General features: G+C 30.9%; 3 protein-coding genes across 8 annotated transcripts in view; 2 read left to right on the forward strand and 1 right to left on the reverse strand.

Moving 5' to 3' along the window:
- Nucleotides 1–87: 87 nt before the first annotated feature.
- On the forward strand, nucleotides 88–2,082 carry LOC145939473 (lysM and putative peptidoglycan-binding domain-containing protein 3). The gene is made up of 3 exons (XM_083043803.1): nucleotides 88–443; nucleotides 635–839; nucleotides 925–2,082. Exons 1-3 carry the CDS (start codon nucleotides 394–396, stop codon nucleotides 1,447–1,449), a joined length of 780 nt encoding a protein of 259 aa, XP_082899929.1. The 5' UTR covers nucleotides 88–393; the 3' UTR covers nucleotides 1,450–2,082.
- A 645-nt stretch (nucleotides 2,083–2,727) lies between these two features.
- Rps11 (ribosomal protein S11) lies at nucleotides 2,728–4,519 on the reverse strand. Its single transcript, XM_083044114.1, has 5 exons — nucleotides 4,434–4,519; nucleotides 4,063–4,188; nucleotides 3,433–3,638; nucleotides 3,072–3,216; nucleotides 2,728–2,869 (listed from the first exon to the last, which is right to left on the reverse strand). The coding sequence occupies exons 1-4, from the start codon at nucleotides 4,491–4,493 to the stop codon at nucleotides 3,093–3,095; spliced, it is 516 nt and encodes a 171-aa protein (XP_082900240.1). The 5' UTR covers nucleotides 4,494–4,519; the 3' UTR covers nucleotides 2,728–2,869; nucleotides 3,072–3,092.
- An 840-nt stretch (nucleotides 4,520–5,359) lies between these two features.
- The window catches only part of Sano (CABIT domain-containing protein serrano), a 169,553-nt gene continuing 148,074 nt past the window's right edge, over nucleotides 5,360–26,838 (forward strand). For 3 of the 6 annotated variants that reach the window (XM_083043797.1, XM_083043794.1, XM_083043799.1), the window contains exon 1: nucleotides 24,103–24,530. The gene's annotated coding sequence lies outside the window, so the exon portion shown is untranslated. Of the gene's footprint in view, nucleotides 5,390–5,673; nucleotides 6,086–6,410; nucleotides 6,580–7,203; nucleotides 7,253–7,654; nucleotides 8,344–8,912; nucleotides 8,953–24,102; nucleotides 24,531–26,838 lie in introns of those variants that run through there. The other 3 variants (XM_083043795.1, XM_083043798.1, XM_083043796.1) reach the window with 2 other exon arrangements.

The raw sequence follows: 26,838 nt of genomic DNA on the forward strand, positions 1-26,838 counted from the left end.
AGTCGATTGGCTAAAAGCCATGCGATAGCCAATCAACTTGCAACTTTTCTGTAAGAGCCGAATTTGCGCATACGTTTCTCTTGCGAATGAATTCCAAGAATCGAGTCCCAGAGCGAAGCGATCTTCGCTTCTTTCGTCCTGATTGGCCGATCAAACAATTCGAAACTTTCGTAACATTAAACGGACCGCATTCTATCCGAATTTTTCAACGACGTATCTATAAACCATTGTGCATAATGAGTGCAAGAATATACATTTGATGAGTATAGTATATAACATCTGTCATAATGCCAATTGTGACAACATATTTTTTAAATATTTATATGCAGACATGATACGCGAATAAGCATTTTTGTGAAAAAGGTGTAATTATATGTCAAACATTATCGCACTATGCCGCAAAAATTAATCAACTCGATGTTCGACGAACAGAAAAATACTAGGTAATTTTTGCAGTTATCTGCCAATTAAATTTTTTAGTAACAATTACGAGAACAAATATATCATGTACAGAATTAATTTGTAGAGAGATATAATTATAATTAAAAGTATCTATTTTTTTATTAATATATAAAGATTTTATCAAGTTAAGTACACATGGAAAGTTTATATCAATAACAAGGTATATTTTCAGGCAGCTGATCCATCAGCGTGGAAGGGAAAGTTCTCCACATTATGTATTTTTACATTCGGATGACGAAAGTAGTACAGATGAGGAGAATATCTCTTTACAAATTATTAAACAATCCACATCATCACGTCGCAAAATCGAGGTGATCAATATACAAATAAAACCTGACGATACCCTGCAGGCATTGGCTCTTCGATATAGATGTACAGTACGTAGAAAATTTGATCTATAAAAATATAGCATAAAAATATTCACAGCTTTATGCTAATTTTTTTTATATTGCATAATTTTAGATATCTGAATTGAAACAAATTAATAAAATTGACAAAGAGAATGAGATATATGCAAAGCCTTATATTAAGGTTCCTGTACAACCATTTTCTATTTTAACCGAGACATTGCCTGAAAGTCAAGATAAGAATGTTATTATTACATCTACACAAAGCCAAGAAAAATTCCCTGTAAGAAAGGATGAGCAGCTAATAGACTTTGATACTATATCAGCCACAGAATCTTCAAATACGGAAATTAATGCTATTATATTAAATTCGGTATGTGAACCTTTATCATCTTATAATAGTGCCAATGTTTCTGAAGTTTCACATACAGAACATGATCGATTACTTAATGATACAGAAAATACAGATATAACAGAGTCTTGTGAAACAGATATATTTAAATGTTCTGGAGACAATTGGGGATTGTCTTGGATGCAACTTCTCGTATTTTCATTACTGTTAAGTTTAGCAGGACCTATTATATACATACTTTATATAGCCGAATATTCAACGAAAGGAAACATAACTATAAGTAATTGATATTTTGTGTAACAAAAGTATGTATAGATATTTCATAAGTATAAAATATAAGAGAATGTATATTTTCTATGTAGATGTAATTTTTCTCTAAATTTTGGATTTAAACACGATGTTTTGATTATAACATATAATTATTTTCTTATATATATGCATTATAAATCTAAAAATATTCATTAAGATTTTTTATTAGATTAGAGAGCTGTATATAAAATTGTATATATATCTTCTATATTTAGAAATATATACTTTCTCTTATTCTATTTTATAACAAAAATAGTTCTCAGAATAGTATTTTTTATACTGAGTGAGATTTTTTTTATTGAAAAATAACCATGACAGAACAATTCAAATATAAACGAGATTTTTCTTGTAAAAATTTTGTACACAAAATCTTATTTATGTTTGAATTATTCATGTGTATTATATATAAATCTATATCAGATATATATATAACTATTATTATTACAGACTTAGATAACAGATTTTAATATAATTTAATAAAAAAACTAAATTATTACTTTTTATTTAAGAAAAACTGTTAATTTGTTATGCTATATCAAGCATAATTGTGATAAACTTTTGACACAATAATTAATTTAATAAAAATGATTAGACTTTATATGTTGATAGATAATATAGGAAATATGAGTAATATGGGAAATATTATTTATAAGAATATATATATATATATAAAGCTCACTGGTGCCTTTGTAATTCTGAATTATTCATTGTTAAAATACTATAAAATGAATTTTTTAATATTTCTAATATGATTAAAAAAACATTCAGATTATTTGATGCATATTATAATTAATTTGAAAAATAGCAATATATTAAATATGTATTATATACACTTACATAAGATATCAATTTTACTACTTGTATTAAATTGTAATATCATTTCTATCATCTTAATTTTAACGAATTGCATATTGTCTTTCCTTATTTAATTTATATGATATTACTACAATAATATGACAATAATAGTTCACAAATTCTTTATGTAAAAATATCATTTTTATATATTAAATACTTGTGTTCAAGATTGCTAAAATATATTTTTAGAAACTAAATGGTATGTCATTATTTCACAATTCATAATTCTTTTATATTTATCCTATATTTATAGAAAATAATATAAACATAAATATCTATTGAAAAAAATTTTTTCTCTTTCTGCGAAATATATAAAACTATATTTGAAAAGCCATACTTAGATTATGAAAAATTATATATTTAATAATATTTAAAAAATAATATAAATTTCTTAAAAATTAATAATTTTATAGAAATTTTATTTCTCATTTTAACAGGTTTTGAATATGAATTACAATACACAAATGTGTATAATTCTTGTAACTGCATTTAATTGTAAAGTTTTACAGTTTTTCCTTCACATCCTCTCATATCCGGTAATGTTCTGTAATAATTAAAATAACAATAATACAAGACATGTCATAAATTTTACTTTGGAAAAAAAAAAAAATGCAAAAATAGTCAGTGTGTGAGAATATATTCTTCAACATATATTCAGAAGACCGTCGTTGTTTTCATCATTTAAGTCTTTAATTATATTTGTAACAATAGTATTATAAACAAAAAGAAAAGGAATAGCTACAAACCATTATTGAAAAGAGAGGTAATTAAAATTTCTTGAAACTCTTCTTCGATCCTGTTCCTTTTGAAACTTTTAATACATTGAATCTTACTGTCTTGCTTAAAGGTCTGCATTCACCAATAGTGACCACATCACCAATTTCCACATCCCTGAAATTTAATTAAAAAAATTTATAAGTATTAATCATAATTATATATATAATTTTATTATTTCTTTTTATTATTATTTTGTCAGATTCATAATAATTCTCCAAATTCTAGTTATTTGTCAGTAGACCATCGTGATAATTATCATCATATAAGAACAAAAGTCAGCAAAAGTTTAACATTCCTGGAAAAGAAAAATTGCAAATTATTTTATTATACCTGAAGCAAGGACTAAGGTGGACGCTCATGTTACGATGACGTTTCTCAAAACGATTGTACTTCCTAATGTAATGTAAATAATCCCTGCGTATAACTATAGTACGTTGCATCTTCATTTTTTGTACAACACCAGTGAGAATACGTCCTCTAATCGACACATTGCCAGTAAATGGGCATTTCTTATCGATGTAGGTTCCTTCGAGGGCCTGTAAAGATGAAACCAACAGAATACGTATGAAACATTTTGTATATCTTTTACTATTAAAAAAATTAATGTGCAATTATTCAGTGTGTGAGATATAGACTATTCTTCAATTTATCTTCAGAAGACCGTCGTAATTTATCATCATATTAAATATTTTTATTATTATAGCAATAATAGTAATATTAAAACTAAATATTAAATCACGTATATATAATTATATTCCCCATATATTAAATAATTTTCAATATATACTTTGATCAATAAAATCAAGGTTTTTTTATGTATAAATTTAAAATAACTTAATCACTCATTCTTTCAAAGATTATTACACAGATGATTATGATACGTATAAAAATGGAAACGTTGCAAACTAAAATAGTAAATTACTGAAATAACTGTAAATTAAAAGATAGATTTATACTCACTTCACGAGGAGTCTTGAAACCGAGCCCGACATTGCGACTATATCTCATAGGCTTCCTACGTTTCGGGCCCAGACCTTTCTTACGATTAAGAAAGATCGTGGGTTGTTTTTGAAACGCACGCTCGCTCTGCAAAGCAAATTATACAAATTATGCATTTCTTTTACATCTGAATTTCACTCTCATGTGTTCGACCTAACCACGTGCTACATTCGCGACTGTAACTTTACGATCATACTTTAATCTACGACATCGCATTTTGCGAACGTTTATGCGTAATGCTAACTGTCGCGAGAACACAGCACGTTTTCACAAAATAACACCGCTACATATGAAAAATTCCATTTCTCGATTACAATATATCGAACACATACCTGATCAGCCATCTTGCTAGGAGAATGAAAGACCGATGCAAACCGGAAACACCGCGGCATACAACGGATACCGACTTCAGCGACTCCGCGATCGCAGGGCAACCAACATAGGAAATATATATTTATCGATAGGTCGATAGATATCGAGAATGTGGACAAAAAGATCTTCGGTCTCCGATTGGTCAAAGGCCGGTATTCATAGTCCGATCGAGAAGCCTTCATTTACGCACAGTACAATTGCACACGTTGCAATTGCACACCGTGCTATTAGGTCGGTATTCATAGTCGGTTCTTATATTTAAGAATGTCTTAAGTACAATCTTATGATGTGATTAACCAATCACAGAGCCGTATTTGCATCTTAAAGGCTCATTCAGACAGGACGCGTCAAGCGTCAAGCAGCGAGCAGCAACCAATAAGCGAGGCAATATTTTTTACGCCATTGCTAATATTACTTCGCTTATTGGTTGTTGAATGGTTGCTGCTCGCTGCTTGACGCTTGACGCGTCCTGTCTGAATGAGCCTTAAGACATTACTTAAGGGCCAATTTCACCAACGTCGGTTAACTTTAACCTCCGGTTAAACTATATCTTTGTCTCGTTTCAGATACGTTCATTAAAAAGAGACAAACATATAGTTTAACTGGAGGTTAAAGTTAACCGATGTTGGTGAAATTGGCCCTAAGACGGTCTTGAAATAAGAACGGACTATGAATACCGGCCTATGACCGACCAATCGGAGACCGAGGATCTCTTTGTCCTGATTGGTCAAAGTGCCGAATATGACCGACCAATCGGAGACCGAGGATCTCTTCGTCCTGATTGGTCAATCGAGCGCTTCACTCTAGGTGAGTTTCCGAACGCACAATCTAGAGTGCTGCTGCCCTCTGGTGCACTTTCGCATTGTTCGTGGTCAACGTTCGCGTGTACATCGCCGGTCCGTGAAAGTACGAGTGGGCGAGTATTAATTAGCATTAATTACTATCTTTACGTAATTAATTATCGTATAAATCTGATCGCGTGTCGACGTAGCGTGTATCGACATCGCGATCGCGGTCGCACGCGCGAAATTGACCTCGTCGGCCGCGAATCTCGTTCGACGACATTCAACGTTCGTTCTCCCGAAAATGGCCTTACATATAGGTCATTTTCGGGAGAACGAATGTTAAATGTCGAGCGAGATTCGCGGCCGACGAGGTCAATTTCGCGCGTGCGATCGCGATGTCGGTTCACTCGACACAATCGGATTTATACGGTAATTAACGACGTAAAGACGCTAATTGCTAATTAATCCTCACGCTCGTACTTTTCGCCAACTTCAGGCGGCTCGACTCGAATTCGAGCTGTGACGTCACGCGTTTTCGGTGGAAAAACGGACGTTGAGCGAGATTGTTACTTGTAGCGTCGTCGTGGCATAAATTTCAATCATCGAGCGTTCCGTATCGTCTCGTCGCAATGTAATCAAGTGCGTGTCGAGTATGATTAAAATCGGGAGAGCCGTGCGATAGTAATTAACCGTGTATTCGCGAGTAAGTGCCGTAAAGGAACGGCGCAGAGAGAGAGAAAGAGAAAGAGAGAGTGAGAGAGAGAGAGAGAGAGAGAGAGAGAGAGGTGGCTCGGCGAGGCATCGGGCAACGGCGGAGCAATTTTGGAGTAAATATAAATAATCTGTTATTTATATTTTCTCTCTTTAATCGCACACGCGATTAAACTGTTCTATTTTTATTTATTAGATTTATTTATTTGATTTAAATCAAATTAAGAGAAAAATCTGTAGGCATCTCTTTTTTATAAAAGTTTATATTTAATAAAAATAATCTTCTTTCGAAAATATATTATTATATTATTCTATTAAATAATATATTATATTGCACGCATCGAATTTTATACTCAAAGTGTACAATTATAATTATTTGGAAATGTATTAATTATTTTTTACGCGTTGCTGTAATTTTGATCTTATATTTGTGTGTTACAGATCACCGTAGTTCAACGTAAGTGCTCTGCAAAGTTTCGCGCGTTTTTATCGTGTCGCAAATTGTAATGAACCGGATTTTCGCGAGTGAGGATAACGACGACCTACTGATGACAACTAGAGAGGAGGAGGAGGTCTAGGAGGCATCGGGCGACAGCGGAGCAACTTCGGAGTAAGTATATAATCTATTATTTATACCTTCTTTTTAATCGCATACGCGATTAAACTGTTCTATTTTTATTTATTAGATTTATTTATTTGATTTAAATCAAATTAAGAGAAAAATATCCTTTACGCACCTCTTTTTTATAAAAGTTTATATTTAAGAGAAATAATCTTTTTTCGAAAATATATTATTATTAATTATTATTCTATTAAATAATTTAAATAATTTCAAATAATTGTATTCGTACACTTTGAGTATAAAATTCGATGCGTACAATATAATAAACAGATACATTATTATTTAATATAGAATAATAATATTTTCGAAAAGATTATTTCTCTTAAATATAAACTTTTATAAAAAAGAGATGCCGAAAGATCTTTTTCTCCTAATTTGATTTAAATCAAATAAATCTAATAAATAAAAATAGAACAGTTTAATAATATATCTGTTTATTATATTGTACTCATTGAATTTTCTTTATTATACTTTTATATTATACTCTTTATTATATTACTCTATTATATTCTATATTATTCTATATTATACTCAAAGTGTACAATTATAATTATTTGAAAATAATTATTTTTTACGCGTTGCTATAATATTGATTATATTTGTATGTTATAGATCACCGTAGTTTCAACGTAATTAATTTCGCTGTTGTGCATCGATCGTGGTGAGTGAGAAATTACTTTTTTTCGGAAAGAAATATATGGATCGTTGAATTTTGATTTAAATAAGAGGCTTTACAATTCTTTCGTACATGACGCATACGTAAATTATAATTTTTTATATTTCCTGACGTATAATAAAGTTGTAAAAATGTAGAGAAATAAAGACTACACTTTCTATATAGAAATATTAAATCAGAAATATTAAATCTGTTTAGTAAATTCGAATCGTTTTATACACGTAAAATTGCCATCGTTTTCGTCTCGGATAGTTGTAAGTGGTGCCTACAATGAGAATTTAAGACGTAAGACATAAGAAATTAATTAATCATGTTCGATTATTCTCATTAAACTGTGATTGGTTAATTTCTTACATTTTACGTCTTATTGTTAAATTCTTATTGTAGATATTGCTTTAACAAATCGGTCATTACGTGTAGACAAAAATTGAGCGCGTAAATATTACGTCATTTTATAACCGCTAAAGTGGTGTCGCGTCGGATTACAAACTACGAACACTGTTGAAAAACTTTCGCGATTATCGCGTTAAAACAATACAAGCATTATCGGGAGTGCTAAAATATTAAAAGAATCATTGCGACGAATATTTGGTCAGAGATATCGCGCTTGAGAATCGCGACGACCGCGTATTTCTTCGTGCTTGAATATTATTCAGTTAAATATAAAACATAGTGAAATGTAGTGCCCAATTCCTGAATATCGGCGACTCCTGAAGCGCGTCGCGGGGAAGTCGCCATCGTCGTTCGATAAGGCCCTCCGATAAGGCCTTGGAAAAAGCGGCGACGCGAAAACAGAGCATCGGTTTTATTCGCGCGCGAATAAGCTCTCGCGATTCTCGCGTTTTACCGAAACGCGTCGAAAATGTTATAGTTAAAAACCCAGGCGTCGCCGCACGTCGCGAACGAAAAAAAGTAAGTGTAATAAAGTGCGTGTCACGTGTGATTAAAATCGGGAGTGCCGTGATCGTAATTAACCGTGCGTATTCGCGAGTGAGTGCCAGGAACAGAGAGAGAGAGAGAGAGAGAGAGGTTTGGAGGCCCGGGGAGGCATCGGGTAACGGTGGAGAAACGATGGGGTAAATATGATTTATAATTTATTTATTTAACTTTTTATTTTTATTTGTGAGATTATCCATTTATTTAAAATGATCCATATTTTACATTGTTGTATAATAATGAATATAAAATATATCCTAGATTTTATATTTTGAAATTTTTTAAATAACTTATAATAATAAATATATGTATGTGAGTAAAATACTATTTCTATACATCGTATTATATTTAAGAGATATGTATTTATGTAATGCGTAACTATAGATTCTTTTACTATTCAATATTTTAATCAAAATATTTTTAATAGTAAAAGTAAATAGTAAAAGAGTTTAATTTAAATATTTTTTATAAACATTTCTATCTTTCTTTAAAAAATATTTCTTTGCAAATTATATAGTTTTTTAATATCTTAAAGTACGAATAGAAAAGTTAACTATGCGCATAATATAATCATTCTTTGAAATATTAAAATTAATATTTAAATTTTCAAATTAATTTTAATATTTTAAAAAATGATTTGAAATATTATAAATAATTTAAATATTTTGATAATTATTTTATATAATATTTATATGTTTGTATTTTACAGATCAACATTGTCTACAACTCCGTTGTTGCACATCAAATTGGTGAGTGTTGAATTATTTAAAAAAATTTTAAGATAATGTATTTGTGAAAATTATATCAGAAATATTTTAATACATATATATATTTATATATATAAGATAAAAGTATTAGGAAAAAACCTTTTTTCTCTGATAATCATCATATAATTTTGAATAATAGATTGCATCAGTAAAATTCTTTTTTCTTATTTTTATTCTTATATAAATTGTTTGATATCTAAGTTTACCATTTTTTTATTTTTATGCGCTTATTACACATTAAAAGAATTGAAGTCTCAAATTAATCAGAATATTATATATATACATATATCACAAATTCATTATCTTGAAATGAATGAAACTAAGATAAATTATTGTATATATGTGTTCAATTTTTGAATGTGGTATAATCGTTAATATCGTTAAATATATATATATATATATATATCGTTATATACATATATAGTATACAATTATACACCAATATTGCCATTCGCTCATGGAAAAAAAAATTAGCTACCATAGCTAAATTTTAGCTGTCCTTATATTACACATGAAATTTAATTATCATGCCTAAATTTTAGCTCTATGATAGCTAATATTTTTTACTTAATAGAATTGTCCGTTAAACTATAGCTAAAAAATATTAGTTACTATAGCTAAAATTTAAGCATGATAACTAAATTTCAGGTTGCAATATAGACAGCTAAAGCTATGCGGTAGCTAATTTTTTTTCCGTTCCGCATTGAAGCGGAGTGAAACTTGCGCGCGATTAAAAAATCTTGTAATTTCTTTTTTCTTCAACTAAATAAGTGCATGTAGAAACGCTACAATTAATTAGTCATACACATTAAAAAGTGTGACGCGCATACATTAAATATTGTCAATGTATTATAAAATGCAGATGTATACAAATACATACATATATATATATGTGTGTATTATAATATACATATATTTGAAATATAGTCCATGATATATTTCAGTATAAATTCTAATATAAGTTGAATTTTTTCGGAAATGAAATATTTCCATATTTTGTTTTTATAAATATTTATCTTAAAAATCATCTAGGTTCACAATGTACATTCTAAAAGTTTCTCTATGGTATTTTTGAGCTGTATAATAGCTTTCTTTTTATTCGAAGATGCTGCAATTCGAAGAGTCAATTCGCAATAATCGCATTGCATGCTTATGAGATTTTGTTTTACTAAATGTCTGAAAATATATGAACTTATAAAAGATAATACTCAAAACAGATAGAATAATCACGTCAATTTTAATAAAAATTTATTAATTTTATCATAGCTTTTATATAATTTGTAATCAATTATACAAATAACTTACGTCACTTTATTATTGTTGGACCATTTTCTACAATATGGACACGGAAGAAAATAATAACGTACATTTAGATTTTTGCGATCCATTGTAAAATATACGTACATGATATCGCTTAATTCGTGATTGTTAATTATACGGAAATAAGCAAGTCGAATCTAATAGCAAAGTTACTTTACTGCGATTAAATCATGTTTCTGGTGTTTGTATATTTCTACGTTAATATAATATAATTATGATATAATTATTTAACACGTACAAACACATATATATATTAACAATTAATTATTGCTCTGTTGTAATATAAAAATGTATAAAAATGTTAGAATGTTGTAATAATTTGAAGTTGAAAAGCATATTTAACGAACAAAAACAAATTGAGTAGATAAAATCTATCGATGAAATCTATTATTATTGGAACAATTGATTTTATCTCGCATCAGAAAAAAATATCGAGTAATTATTGCAGTTTTATTATTTCAATAATAATTGCTTACTTGCCCGATTGTCGATATAATTTTTTTCAAAAATAAATAAATATATAGCATATTACTACAACATATATTTTTAAATATGAGATACTTTATATTAATATAAAAAATATATATTATATGTTAAGGAATATTCGTTGCTTACCGTGCAAAAATATATATTAATGGAATAAGCACTCTATTTTATTTCTTTTATCAAAAATTTATCGAATAAATTATGCAAAATTGTGTTTTGTCTGTCAAAAACTATAATATAGCAACTACTGACTTTCAATAATATAACAATGTTAGATTTTTGTTTTGATATACAAAAGACGACTGATTTAAATTTTTCGAAGAAGGGATCTTCGATGAATTGTTACAAGTTTATATATCTTTTTTTATCTTCTTTTTTTGATATCTCTCTCTCTCTCTTTCTTTTAAATTTATTTTTGTTTTTTAATTTATTAAAAATATTACTTAATTTATTATTGTAAATATATTTATTAATAAATATGTGATTTATTAAAATTAAAATTTAATAATTATTTTATAAAAATACTAATAAATCTAATAGTGCAAAACTATATTTAATTTCGAAATTAGAACACATAAGTTTCAAGTAATTGTTATATAAAAATAATTAATTTTTAATCAGTGCATGTAAAATTGGTTTAAATACTTATATAGAAGAATAAGTTACATAGAAACAACTGGATTTTGAACCGATGACATTGTTTGGTTTGTAATGTCGAAAAAATCTTCAAATCAGCAAATCAAAATAAATAAATTTTGTTATGTATTTCTTGTATTTGTTGTTTAAAAATGAATCTCACACGAAAAATTATCGCGAGTATTTTTCGTAAAAAAGTAATTATGTATTTTATGTCGCATAACTATTAATGAATACATTTATATTAATTCGATTCCTTTAATGGAATTTAAAAATACAAGAGAGAAGATAAGATAAGTAACAAAAATTTAATTAGATTCATATAGAGAATTTAAAAATTTATTTAGAGAAAGAAAAGAAAAGAAAAAGAAAGGGGAGGAGGGTAGGAAATATAATAATAAATACGTATAATTTTAACTCGTAATCATCGAAGAGTTCCTTAAATGAATAAGAGAAATTTAAATTAGTCATATGTATCATAATATATTATAAATACATCATATACAAACATTATTATATATCAATATCAATCTTTCACATATGATGTCAGAATTAGACAATTTCTTTCAGTCGCCGAATATTTCCAAAAAGTTTAAATATTTGTTTTTCAAAAAAATTTCTTCTCATAACATGTTAATAATTTTTTAGAAGAAAAAAAATATTAAATTTTACAATTTTTCTGACGTTTGCAAGTTCTGAATTGTAGAAAATTGTGTCTCTCAAAGTTAAACCGATAAAACGCTCCTTTACGTTTATTGCGTTGGCCCGGCAAATCTGCCCTTACAAATAATCGGATTCAAATTGCGTCTGCAGGAGTTATGAGCTGTAGTGACTTGTAACGAAATAACACTGGCTGACTGAAGAGCAATACATTGCGGTTGCATTGTTCTGCGGTTGCCCGCGCCAGGCGCAGATAATTTCAACTTTTACGATCTTTCGACGTGACAAGTGCGAAAATATTGCTGCCTATACCGCACGCAAGTTTTTGCCATATTATCCATATAAAACGCGCAGGCATCGCCATACTAGAACAATATAAGTGCGGGTTACGCATACCTCGATTTTATATAAAAAAGAATGATATTTTTATATAAGTTTGTTTATAAACTTGATTAATTTTTGATTAATTTTTTTTGACAGAAATCAGCTGATTAAAGCGTTAATTTGCTAATTTTAAAATAAAAATATGTTATAGAAATTAAAATAATAATGTTGTAAATAATATGTCAATTATTCTTTAAACTGGATTAATATTTTTGACAGTTATCAGCTGATTTCTATCAAAAAATATTAATCGAAGATAAAGCATTATAACATATTATTTACAACATATTGCTATTTAACATTTTATAATCTATTATTATTTTAAAATTTAATTAGCAAATTGACGCTTTTTTAATATTTTTTGACAGAAATCAGCTGATTAGCTGATTAAAGAGTTAATTTGCTAATTAATTTTTAAAATAATATGTTATAAAAATTAAAATAATAATGTTGTAAGTTTTATGTTATAATACTTATAACATTATTATTTTAATTCTTATAACATACTTTTATTTTAAAATTTAATTGGCAAATTAACGTTTTAATCAGCTGGTATCTGTCAAAAAGAAAAAGAAGAGAGATTTATTGACTCGCAAACATCTCGCGTCTTCTCTTTCGAAACTTAGCATCTCGCGTTCTTCTCTATTTCTCGTCGCGTCCTTCTCGTGTTATCTCCAATTCTTTCACGCTCGAGTGAGCACGGTTCAGAAACTCGATACGTAGATAAAAACTGAGGCAAAATATATCCTTCGACAAACTTTTTCTTTCATACATTTTAGTTACCTATACTCGCAATTGCATTCCTTAGTGTAGTTTCAAACGTTCTTTACGAAAGTCAGTTCATTCAAAGTGCGCTTTGTGGATAACAATTTCTGAATTATCGCGGTTTCTCGTACCATTCTTAAATATCATAACGATGAATCTTAGTGAATGTTCAATATATTTACTGAAAAAATCAATCAGTTTGTTCAAAATAAAATTAAATAAAATAATATGTTTAAAATTTTTAATAATATGTTATAATCCTCTAAACTAAACTATTTTGACAGTTATCAGCTGATTTCTGTCAAAAAATATTAATCTAGGATAAGGTATTATAACATATTACAATATATTTTATAAATTTTTTATCATATTTGTAAATTTAATTACCAAATTAATGCTTTATTAATATTTTTAACAGAAATCAGCTGATTAAAGCGTTAATTTGCTAATTAAATTTTAAAATAATAATATGTTATAAAAATTTAAATAATAATGTTTTAAATAATATGTTATAATACTTCAAATTTGATTAATATTTTTGACAGTTATCAGCTGAGTTCTGTTATTCGTAATAAGTATTTTTGTGATTAATAATGATAGTTATGGGCAGACGTGAAATAAGGTAATTTGATAGTTCTACGATAGTTGTATACAAAACGCATCATACGTATATCGCTTTGCGATAGAATATGAAAAATATCAAAGACGGATCTGGTTTGTATAGTGGCGAAATGCAAATTAATTATCGTAACTGTATCTCGCAAATGCGCACCGATCACTGTCAGATTAAGCCAATACGAGATTCTTAAGAGCAATTATCGCGCGATTATTATTGAGGTAATTGCGTGAACGAGTCAACAGTGCTCGAGGCGCATTTTCTACAGATCACGGAGACTATATACTTTCAGGATCTATAAAGTCCAACGATATTCGATTATAAACCACATCCGCGCGTACGCGCTTTAATTGTTACTAACAACGTCCTTCTTTGGATATAATCCGCGTCCGTTAAGATTCTTTGCCGTCCTTTCCACGTATGTGAAGTTAGCATCTCAAGGCAATGTACATGCCCAGAACTATACGAAAACTATTTTAGAATAAGCAGAACTTTTGAAAATCAACCAGCATCTCACCTATATTATCGAAAATACGCGTTTTTCGGGCAAAACAATTTTTAAAAAAATATTCTAACACTTTCTTTCATCAGAACTTTTTTGAAAGGCAATGTACATGCCCAGAACTATACGAAAATTATTTTAGAATAAGCAGAACTCTTGAAAATCAACCAGCATCTCACCTATATTATCGAAAAAACGCGTTTTTCGGGCAAAACAATCGTTTAATCGTCAGAACTATTGACAAAATATATCTAGACTATAGAACTCCATGGCATTTTACTTTTTTATGATAAAATTTTCGAAATATGATGAGATGCTATCATATGTTACCGGAAGTTAGCATCTCATTTCTTAAAATGCGATTTTAATAGTAAATTCACCGGAACTATTGTTAAAACTTATCAGGAATTATATAGAACTATGATGGATGCAAGTAAATTTGAAGGATATTTGTGAGATGCTAACACTTGAGATGCTAACTTCACATACGTGTCCTTTCCCACGGAGAACACACATTACTTTGCCGCTACGTTTTTGCTTCAATTAGGGTTTCATTACTTGCGTGATAACGAAATGAGTACAGATCAATATTTATTGTTTGCATAAATCAAAACAATTCTCTAGAGAAAGTAACGACGTGGTTTGCAAAATTCTATATTTATATATAATATAAAAAAATGTGCACGTTTTATGAGACAACAATAACAAATTTAAAAAATGTGCATTATCTGTTATTAATTAATTTATATCTTTTATTAATAAGCAATATATGCTTTCATATTTTGGGATTAATACTATATTACATTTATTTAATTTATTATTTTGTATTCCAACATAAAGGATACATTTACGAGTTAAAATTAATATCGAATTTTCCGACTATTATATTTCTGAATGTTATTATATACAATATTTTTAAATTGAACCTACTCTTTCACTGTTATGTTTCTTTATACAATATGAACGTGACACCATGTTTTGTTAACATGCTTGTATAAAAAGGAAATCTATTTTGAGAGTATTTGATACATTCACGAAAAACTAATGAGCTTTTTATCGAGGGTAAGAGAGACGAAGAAAATAAGAGAAAAAGTTAAAAGAATTGAATAGATTTTCCCCGCATTTTTGTTTTTATCTATACAACTATAATTTTATACTTTTGAAACAAAAGTGAATTTAATATAAAGCATTTTACAAATATATAGATAATGAAACTAGTATATATACTCTCCAAATTAATATATTATAATTATAATTATTTATAATTAATTTTATTGAACTAAAAAAGTAGCAAAATTTTTGACCAATACGTCTAAGAGAAATTTTTGATTCTTTACTGATACTCTACAATCTACTCTACAATCTATTTAAGATATAACTTAAGCTCTCTGTGCACGGATAGCTAAAAATACGTATTATAAAATGGACCAAGTTTTTTATGAATATATTTAACTCAATTTTGCAGAAACAATTTTCTTTATCACTCTTTCTTTATCAATTAATATATATTTTTTCATGTACTCTTTAAATAGGCTTATTTTTTACTTGATTTAAAATATAGATATAGTGTGCGATTAAATCGTGCAGTTCTCTTTTTGACGTTTGAGAATAGCATTTCAACATTACGCAAAGTCGTACCTATATCGTAGCTAATTAATCTAATGTTCAAGTCTTGACGTTGAGGATCGCGCGTATGATTAACAAACACTTTCGATTAGGAACTAATTTCGCCTTTATAAGACGCGCGGTTAAGTAATAGCAAGAAGTTATTAACATTCTTATGATTTTTCAACAATTGCTAAGCGCGGGGCCCGTTCTATTTCATTGATAGCAATGATTCATGTCTCGCGATAACTAATATCGCGCACGGTAATTAAAGATCCACGAGGTCGTAACGCGAATCCGTCATTGCCGTCACTTACCAATGGATGATCTTCGAGCGCAGGAAGAAACATCTCGCTCTCGAGAGATCACCTGTAATTAACTGTGATTGAACTTTCATTGCTCATTGAGCACCGCGCTGAAGTTACTCGTCTCTCGTGTGTACGTGAGATTGTGTTTATTTTATTTAACAGAGAGCGCACGATCACGATAGGCGTGAGTGGATTTTATGCAGTCGTGAAAATTCGAGAATAATTTCTCTAAAATTAGAAAATCGTTCTTTTTTTCTAGCACACTATGATAAGAGACACAGCTGATTACGGTTATATATAATATATACTTATTTGTACTGTATATAAAACTGTATAAGATGGAAAAAAAATCGTCGCGAATCGGTCATCGAGGAAAGCGGGTTTTTACGAGGCATTTAAGTGTATCTAATTAAATAAATCTCTGTACCGCGCAAACACGGCCGACTTTATTTCATCGTTCATGCAACAAAGAGTTCATGCGCGAAAGGTGCCGCGCGCGTATTATCAAGGAATTCTGGCATACCTTGAACTGAAATAAATAAACGCCTTTTAACTTTAGCGATCGGTATTTCATTTGTTTCTAGTATCTATACACATCAGAATATAGGGAGCTATACGAGCCACTGCGGATTTATCCGTACGGTCTACCGTCATCGCAATCGTCTTTGATAGTCGACGCGTTCTATCAATCTCCCTGATAATTAATGACTCGCGTAACTACAGAAATCTTCATGGTTACACTGCGTAACGCGACAACTTTCGTTTTGAAACACGCTGGCCCGTCGACATGCAATCGTGGAAACGAAGCACTTTCGCGTCGAAAAAGATCTGAACTTGACATTTAAAGCGCGATACCACAATTTCATTAATATATAATATTATTAATATTATGCTCTGGTGTTTTAAAAAGCTGAAGGGTTAATTATTAAATTTATAAAATTGATATTTTTCGGTCGATTAATTTAAAAGAACCTCTGATCGCACGAGATAATTCAGCTTTAAAGATTTATTCTTCGTCTGATTTCAATTAAGACCAAAATATGATTAAGTAATGGATTCTAAGGAAAATACGACGCTTCTGCGTCGATACAGCGTAACGTACGTAAACACCACCCTTCCGTTCGCGGTCAAGTAACAAGAAATAATTATTATCGACACCGTATGTATACGTGCTCTCATTTCGTTTCCGAGGAGACCGGCGGTTCGTCGCGGGAAAAATGCATGTCCGCAGACTCATCGTATACGCTCCGTTACACGATCGCTCATCTTTTTCCGTCCGTGTGCCCGTCCGTGTAACCGGTCTTACGTCACGGAGAAGGTGGTACGTCTTCCGCGAGCGGAATTACGAGCTATACGTGACACGCGGGTTACACCACTCTGTCGTCTTGTACGAGATGCTCTCTTTCCGCGAGGGTATCCGTTTCTTTCACTTCCTCGAAACGTCTTGCGTCTCCGTATCACGCAGGAAATTAAATTTTCGACAATGTACTGTCTACACTTGACAACGATGACGAAAAGTTCTTCCGTGAATCGATGACTCGACCGTATCGTTCCCTTCGAAAGGGGTATTAAAAGCGGAGAGAACGGGATGCGCTCGCTTCCGGAGCGTGATTTCTTCATCGAAGCCTGTAATTAATAGTAACAGACGCACCAGGAATAGCAACAACATAATGTCTACTTATAGACCAGAGGAGAGGAAATAAGATTGATGGAACGACGAATAATCCAATGTATTTGTTTTGCGATTGACGCGCGAGCGACACGTCGTTCATATTGCATCAATAAAATTTATTCTATTTTTTTTAATTCTGCTAAGTTATTATTAAAACTAATTATTGAAACTCTGATTATAGTTCAATTTAGGCGTATTCGTAAACTAATTGACGATAATGCAGAATTATCAGATGAATGTATGATGCTCGCGAATTTTGCTTGAATTTTGTGGTGCTCCAAAGAATTTACACTAATAAATACAAATTCGTCAAAAAATATGTCAATTGCGATTTCAATCATCGAGGAATTCAAAACTGTGGCAGGCTAGTGATATAAAATTGAGTCGTAAATTAAAAAAAAAAAAAAAAAAAGAAAAAACGACGAGTCAGCTATTTATTATTCGTTCGCATACGTCTCTTTTTTTTTTTTTTTTCTTTCCGAAACTCGATGAGTCGGCAGAATAATTTCGTTCGGGTAATTTTGTCTATGACTCGGATGTGTGCGTACTTTAACCTCGGGGTATATAAACTCTGTATATCTTGCGGTTAAAATTATACGGGACTGGATATACCGGCTATGCACGAGTATATATATGGTAGTGTCAATGCCTATTAGAAATGTTACTATTTGTAAGCTAAGGGTCTCTTACGCATGTTTACATAAATTATTATTATGTATAATATTATTAACGAGAAGTACGAGTTTCCCTCTCTCTCTCTACTTTTTCTCCTTCTCTTGATTAATTTAAAACGTGAGAATTTTTAGACGAGACTGATTATATTTTAGTCTATAATTATAAACCATATATTTCATAATTTCTATATTTCTTGCCTCAGTGAAAACTTTTAAATATACTTTTACATATTAATCTTTTAATCAAGTTATTTGGTATTTTAATTAATGATTCTGAAAGATAGTATGTTGTAGTCTCTTTTTATAAAAATAGCGAAATGAAAGAAAAAGTCCCATAGTATAATTGTTGGGCCATAAATGAATGTTGAAGAAACGTTTTGTCGTCGCACGCTTTAATATCGCTAATTAAAGAAGTAGATGATACACGGCGATACGGTTGTTGCCACGCATCAGCCCGCAGATCTTTCGCGATGATTTCAAGGTAGACTGTGTATATATTTTATACGATGGGACAGGAAGTCTCATTGTGTCGACGCGCAACGTATAAGCGAAAGAGAGCAAGAAACATGGCTTCCTTTGGGTACCAGACATTGCACGTGAGCGACAGAATACTGTAAAATATATCTCGAGAGCGAGATACATGACAAACAGGTTTCTTCATAGCGTTGTATAGCGTTAAGAAGCCATTGAAGCGAGCGGTACCAAGTTCCTATGGCAGGTGATAACACGGCTTGAGAAGATCCTATCGAGGATGCTGCCGAGTTACGCGGAACCGCTTAAAACCGTGACGATACACCTTGTAAACGCTTAGAACAGCGCGTAACTAAATCGTCAAAAATCGCGTCTTAATATTCCTGTGAGATAAAAGAAAATAGAATCAGCGAAAATCATTTTAACATAGCAAAACGTTTCTTTTTTTATCAATTATGAGTTTTCTCATAATCAATCGAATGATGACGAGTCGCTGAAGAGCGGGCCTATTTGTTTTAAACTCTCTATTAAATCTTTTATGATCTTCGAAATTTTAATGATTGATGATCTCCAAATTATGACTGATTTTATAAGAGAACTTTGACAATTGATATTTCCATGTTTGTAAAATCGTCGTCAAGCTAACGCGCACGTACTCGGCATTGCCAAACACACCGGGAACAGTCCTTAGCAGCAGCCTTAATTGCAGCCGCTGGACCAGTTTACGCACCCTCGCACATAACGCAAGCGAGGGCAGCCACTTTCTATGCGGACAGTAGCGGCGGCAGCCGCTAGTGCGTGGCGGACAAACGCCTTTCCCGACGTGGCCTGTGGTCCCTTTGAGGTCAAAACTATTTTTCATCGTGCTTTCAGATAAATTATGCACGAATCGTGACCGCGCCGGGCGCGCGCCGTTAAATACGAGCCGTGCATGCTCGCTACAAGCGGGGTTAATGCGCGCTTGGGAATCGGTGGTCCCCTCCGTCCCTCCGTATCCTTGTCCAATTTCTCTCACACGTCGTATCCCTTTATCCTCTTCCGCGCGCGTTACTCTTTCTCCTCCTTTCTCCCTATAAAACGCTGCCGCCGCGAGAGACGTCGCCTATACAAATGTCTCTCCGGCTTCCGTCATCTCGTGCTCTCGCGATCCTTTCATATCTCTGAATAGCACCGTCGCGAGATTAATTTAAGGGACAGTCGAATGTTAAGAACCCCGTGTACCGACGTTAATATTTGACTGATAACTCGTTCCATTCATGGCTTAATCGCTAGAATAGCTTCTTCAAACTTATTGTTAGAGTCTGAGATCGTTATAAGTTATAATAACATGTTATTATTAATCGCAATGCGAGGTTTTTGAAAAATTTAAGGAAAAATTCATCAATTAACATTCAGATAAAAAGAAAAAGAAATATAGATGAAATGATTTGATTTACAAGATTGTCTTTTCGGTGCAGATTTGATTTCTGTATCCGCGAATATGAATGTAAAAGAGTACTTTGCCGTTGAGATAATGGCGATACATAGCATATATATGTTACATCGCGCTTCATAGTAACGTACCGTTGGATGTTTACACGCAGGCACGAAAATTGTGGGGAAAATTATGGTGCTGGGCGGGATCATCGTTGTCGAGGCCGAGTCATGTCACGGAAGACTCGAGATCTCTACGCCTCCATAACGATCGAAATTCATTTCCATAATTATCTCACGACCGCGCGGATCACCGCAGTAGAAGAAAAAACGCTCGGCCTGATTCTATAATATGCCTTAACATTCCATTTCGTGTGAACTGTAAACGGTAATCCCGCTTCTCTGCATTTCTACATCTATCATCGACAATCGGATCGACTTTTTCGTTGATCGATCGTAGAATAGCAAGTTCTAGTTATCGTCGCAAAAAATTATGAAAGCAAAACAAACCAAACAATTCTTTTAATATATTTTAATGTGGAATAATACTCTTGATTTTTTATGATCTCGTTTCTCTGGATTTCTATATATCTATTGTTAACAATCGAATCGGCTTTGTCGTTGATCGATCAAATACAGAATAGCAAGTTCTGCACCATTGCGAAAAATAAAAGCAAAAGAAAACAATTCTTTTAATATATTTTAATGTGGAATAATATTCTTGATTTTTTATGATCTCGTTTCTCTGGATTTCTATATATCTATTGTTAACAATAGAATCGGCTTTGTCGTTGATCGATCAAATACAGAATAGCAAGTTCTGCACCATTGCGAAAAATAAAAGCAAAAGCAAAGAAAACAATTCTTTTAATATATTTTAATGTGGAATAATATTCTTGATTTTTTATGATCTCGTTTCTCTGGATTTCTATATATCTATTGTTAACAATCGAATCGGCTTTGTCGTTGATCGATCAAATACAGAATAGCAAGTTCTGCACCATTGCGAAAAATAAAAGCAAAAGCAAAGAAAACAATTCTTTTAATATATTTTAATGTGGAATAATATTCTTGATTTTTTATGATCTCGTTTCTCTGGATTTCTATATATCTATTGTTAACAATAGAATCGGCTTTGTCGTTGATCGATCAAATACAGAATAGCAAGTTCTGCACCATTGCGAAAAATAAAAGCAAAAACAAAGAAAACAATTCTTTTAATATATTTTAATGTGGAATAATATTCTTGATTTTTTATGATCTCGTTTCTCTGGATTTCTATATATCTATTGTTAACAATCGAATCGGCTTTGTCGTTGATCGATCAAATACAGAATAGCAAGTTCTGCACTATTGCGAAAAATAAAAGCAAAAGCAAAGAAAACAATTCTTTTAATATATTTTAATGTGGAATAATATTCTTGATTTTTTATGATCTCGTTTCTCTGGATTTCTATATATCTATTGTTAACAATCGAATCGGCTTTGTCGTTGATCGATCAAATACAGAATAGCAAGTTCTGCACCATTGCGAAAAATAAAAGCAAAAGCAAAGAAAACAATTCTTTTAATATATTTTAATGTGGAATAATATTCTTGATTTTTTATGATCTCGTTTCTCTGGATTTCTATATATCTATTGTTAACAATCGAATCGGCTTTGTCGTTGATCGATCAAATACAGAATAGCAAGTTCTGCACCATTGCGAAAAATAAAAGCAAAAGCAAAGAAAACAATTCTTTTAATATATTTTAATGTGGAATAATATTCTTGATTTTTTATGATCTCGTTTCTCTGGATTTCTATATATCTATTGTTAACAATCGAATCGGCTTTGTCGTTGATCGATCAAATACAGAATAGCAAGTTCTGCACCATTGCGAAAAATAAAAGCAAAAGCAAAGAAAACAATTCTTTTAATATATTTTAATGTGGAATAATATTCTTGATTTTTTATGATCTCGTTTCTCTGGATTTCTATATATCTATTGTTAACAATAGAATCGGCTTTGTCGTTGATCGATCAAATACAGAATAGCAAGTTCTGCACCATTGCGAAAAATAAAACTAAAAGCAAAGAAAACAATTCTTTTAATATATTTTAATATATTTTAATGTGGAATAATATTTTAATATATTTTAATGTGGAATAATATTTTAATATATTTTAATGTGGAATAATATTCTTGATTTTTTATGATTTCGTTTCTCTGGATTTCTATATATCTGTTGTTAACAATCGAATCGGCTTTGTCGTTGATCGATCAAATACAGAATAGCAAGTTCTGCACCATTGCGAAAAATAAAAGCAAAAGCAAAGAAAACAATTCTTTTAATATATTTTTATGTGGAATAATATTCTTGATTTTTTATGATCTCGTTTCTCTGGATTTCTATATATCTATTGTTAACAATAGAATCGGCTTTGTCGTTGATCGATCAAATACAGAATAGCAAGTTCTGCACCATTGCGAAAAATAAAAGTAAAAGCAAAGAAAACAATTCTTTTAATATATTTTTATGTGGAATAATATTCTTGATTTTTTTGTCAAATAATATTGCGTATATTCTGTCAAAGTTAGTTTCTTTGTATTTGTTTTGAAATAATCTAAACATAAACATTTGACAAATTATTAAATAATAGCTGACCACACACAAGATCTTTATCATAGGGATAGATATGAAATTGTAGGGATACAGGGTAGAGATCGCACTTTATACACATCATATTTTTCATATTGTTGTGCGCGTTCAATCCTTATTGTAGCGGTTTTACGAACATTAGCTTAGATCTCTATGTTCCTCCGCATTCTATTATATCCTTGAATATCGTACTTAACGTCGGAACGACCTGTAATGCTGTATAATTCCGTAATGCTCGCAATATAACGCGCTCGCGAATTTATCATTATCAAATTCATAAATCTCGCGTTTCGTAATCACCAATTTCATGTTGCATACAATATATAAATAATGCAACGAATTGTACTAAATATAAATTATTTAAAGCAATCTTATAAAATTTAGATATAAATAACGTTTAAAATTGCGTATCCTGAAAAAATTTTTTCATATAAATAACATTTTTTTACAATAATAAAATTAATATTTTATTCCAAAGAGAAGAATTTCATATATTGTATTTTTTTAAATATCGAAATATAAAACGTTATATAATTACAAAAGATAGATTTTTTATTTAAAAAAATCGATTATTTGCTTAAAAAATAGATATAATTTATTTTCTAACATTTTGTAAGATGTGTTTTATATGAAAAGATATTTCCGCGATATTACTATCAATGTGTTCACGTAACGTATAGGCGAATTCTTCATTATCATCAGGGATCCAAATTGCGTGGGCGTACCTTTATACATACACGTTATCGTGACTATTACGGCAATACATATACAATCGCGGAGAGCAAGCCCGCGCATACGTGCAAGCTGAACGTACGCGCGATATTAATCCACCTTTGCATATATTTCCTACGCGTCGAGCCGCCGCGGTGGTGGGAGGCGAGCGGAGTCGAGCGTTTCCGAACAGTGGCGGGAAGGACCGAACGTCGCGAAGCCGGTTGTGTCGCGCTCCCTCGAATCAGTATCGCGTCGTCAGTCTCGGAGTGAAGTCGGTCAGTGATCTGTGCTAGAACAGGACCACTCGGTTCGCGTCCGTCATTTTCCTTTTCTCTTCCTGTGTTATACGCGACTTCCGCCTCTCCGTCTGTCCCTCTTTCTCTCTATTCTTTCCATTTCGCTTCCTTTCCATTTTCGCCTCGATATTTTGTCGTGCGATTCGTTCGGGTTCGAGATCGGGTGTATCCCGATCTCCGGTTTCTTCCGGTCTCTCTTCTCCGGTACTCGCGAGATACACATATACGACAATATACAAAGAGAGAGAAAGAGAGAGTGCCACAATGTGGAATTGTTATCAGTGAGGAAAAAATAAATATTATCTTTTACAAACGGCCGTGTCTCACGACGATCGTCGTTTACCAACATCGACAACCACCGACGCCGACACCGGATAGAGTTCAGTATCACAAAGTAAGTGCGTAGCTTTTTACGGTACAATCTGTAATACTGGATAATTTTGCGTATAATGCACGCAATATATAATATATAATCGTGTTTTTTGCGCGCGATGGTTCACCACAATCGTGAAGTCAGACGCTGGCGTATATCGATGTACATATCGTGGTGTAATGGTGGTAAACCTGCGAGTACGGAGTCACGTAGGCGGTTATATTTTTTTTGAAATTCTTATAGATTTATTTTGATGCGCGCGTAAGAACGATGTTATGTGCGATGAAATAATGATAACAAAATAATGCTTATATATATAAAAGAAGAAATGAAGAATTTTGATATTTCAAGTCCAACTGTAGGAATATACAGGGTGTCCCGAAACTACCGCGAGATATTTTAAAGGCAGATTCTCTGGCCAATTTAAAAACGATTTTTCCTCAGCGAAAATGTCGAGGCACCAATAATTTTCGAGTTATAAGCGATTAAAAATAAAGGGTTTCTCGTAAACTAAGCCCTCTAGAAATATAATATTAACAAAACCACATTCTTCAATTAATTTTAAGTAATGTTTCTTTTAATAGAATTTTAATTTAAGGCTTAGTTACAAAGATACATGATGACAAAAATTGAGAACATGCAAAAAATGATGGTCTTCCGCGACATTTTCGCTGAGGAAAAATCGTCTCTAAATGATCCCAGGAATCTGCCCCTGGAAGATTAATTATGAGTTTTGGGACACCCTGTATATATAACTTATATTTTTACGAATTAACTCATTTTTGCATACGCCTATATATATTCAATATTCGAACCGGTTTCTACATAACCATTTATGAAAGAGAACATAAAAAATAAAAGTAAAGGTTGCTAAAAACTATTTAAATATAGAAAATGTAGTTATTATGATAAAAAGAGAATCGCAATATTTCTTCTTCGATAGAATATTTTTATTAAAATTTTAATATATAAAAAAATTACAGTATTTTTCAAAAATAATTTATTCTAAAATTTTATAAAATCTCTAGTTTTTATTTACATATATCGCTTAATATAAAAGAAATTTATCGCATCCATAAAATAAGAAACTGAGAATTTCTCATTTACTTAAATATTTTTCGTAAAATTTTTTTAAATATATTAATTATATTTTACTTTATATATAGCAAGAATATATTAATGTATATCTAATAAATCTATCAGAAAAAATTTTTTATTAAAATATTTTTATATGGATATAATTAATACAGCGATACATTTTCTATATGAATAAACAAAATTATATATACATATATGTATATATATATATATATATATATATATAATTTGTTACATTATATATGTTGTATTGTGTTGTATTATATATTATAATATATCCAGTATAACTATTTATTAAAGTTTTCATTTACTGAGTTTTGTGCATGCGCACTCTGTTCGACATTTAATGAATTTATTAAATTTGTGTGCGGCGATATAAAGAATACATAAAAGATATTTTTTTACTCTCTCGACATGCGGGCAATGTACTTTTAAATATGTGAACTTGAAGCGCGATTACAATGTGCAAATCGAAACTAAAATCGAATGTGTGCCACGTTCACCACGGTAGCGGTAATTAGTAATCGGAGTACGAGCAATTAACTAATTAAACTTGAAAAAGTCAATGTTACCGGGAAGGTTTTGCACAAGCTTATGCAATCGCGCGCGATATAAAGCCCGAACATTGTTCCGCGATTATCTCCGGTTATAGAGAAAGTACACGCCGGCCGGCCAGACATTGTCTTTCTCTGCTCACTGTGTGTGCCATGGAGGTCGGATCCAAGGTAAATAAATACGTCGCGTAGCGAATCCCTATCTTGCGAAACTTGCATTTTCTTGAAAAAGAATATTCGCAATTTTAATTTGCAAAAAGGGAGAGGAAGAGAGTAATTTAACGGGCATAAATAAAACATCGTTCACGTATAATTTAACGTATAATTTTTTTCTCTGGTAATCTCGCTTATTATTATTTAAAAGATGAATTTTTATTCTGTAGATATTTCGAAATAAAATTAATCATATAAGAGTTAAATGTATACCTACCGTAATTATGCAGTTGAAAAATTTGTGTTAAATTTAACAAATATCACCTGTCCCAAACGGTCCACAGAAATTTTTGTGTTAATTTAACATAATACGGATATGTTAAGTGGTGACACGAATATTGTGTTAATATTTTAACATAAAATAAATGCAAACTTCAAATAAACTTAAAATAAATTTTGTGTAAAATTAACATAGTTTTAATGTAACAATTAACTAAAAAAATTGTTAATTTTACATTTTATCA

This window comes from Prenolepis imparis, unplaced genomic scaffold (genome assembly GCF_030444845.1).
Source record: "Prenolepis imparis isolate NDT839.2.m4 unplaced genomic scaffold, iyPreImpa1.0 SCAF_8, whole genome shotgun sequence".
In the NCBI taxonomy this organism is placed as follows: domain Eukaryota; kingdom Metazoa; phylum Arthropoda; class Insecta; order Hymenoptera; family Formicidae; genus Prenolepis; species Prenolepis imparis.

What these genes read in the sequence shown, in the direction of transcription:
- LOC145939473 (XM_083043803.1), top strand. Translation starts at nt 394, where the DNA reads ATGCCGCAAAAATTAATCAACTCGATGTTCGACGAACAGAAAAATACT. An exon ending in GACGAACAGAAAAATACTAG is followed by an intron (nt 444 to 634) that starts GTAATTTTTGCA and finishes GTATATTTTCAG; the next exon opens with GCAGCTGATCCATCAGCGTG. An exon ending in CTCTTCGATATAGATGTACA is followed by an intron (nt 840 to 924) that starts GTACGTAGAAAA and finishes GCATAATTTTAG; the next exon opens with ATATCTGAATTGAAACAAAT.
- Rps11 (XM_083044114.1), bottom strand. Translation starts at nt 4,493, where the DNA reads ATGCCGCGGTGTTTCCGGTTTGCATCGGTCTTTCATTCTCCTAGCAAG. An exon ending in CTAGCAAGATGGCTGATCAG is followed by an intron (nt 4,189 to 4,433) that starts GTATGTGTTCGA and finishes TTTGCTTTGCAG; the next exon opens with AGCGAGCGTGCGTTTCAAAA. An exon ending in CACCTTAGTCCTTGCTTCAG is followed by an intron (nt 3,217 to 3,432) that starts GTATAATAAAAT and finishes ATTAAATTTCAG; the next exon opens with GGATGTGGAAATTGGTGATG.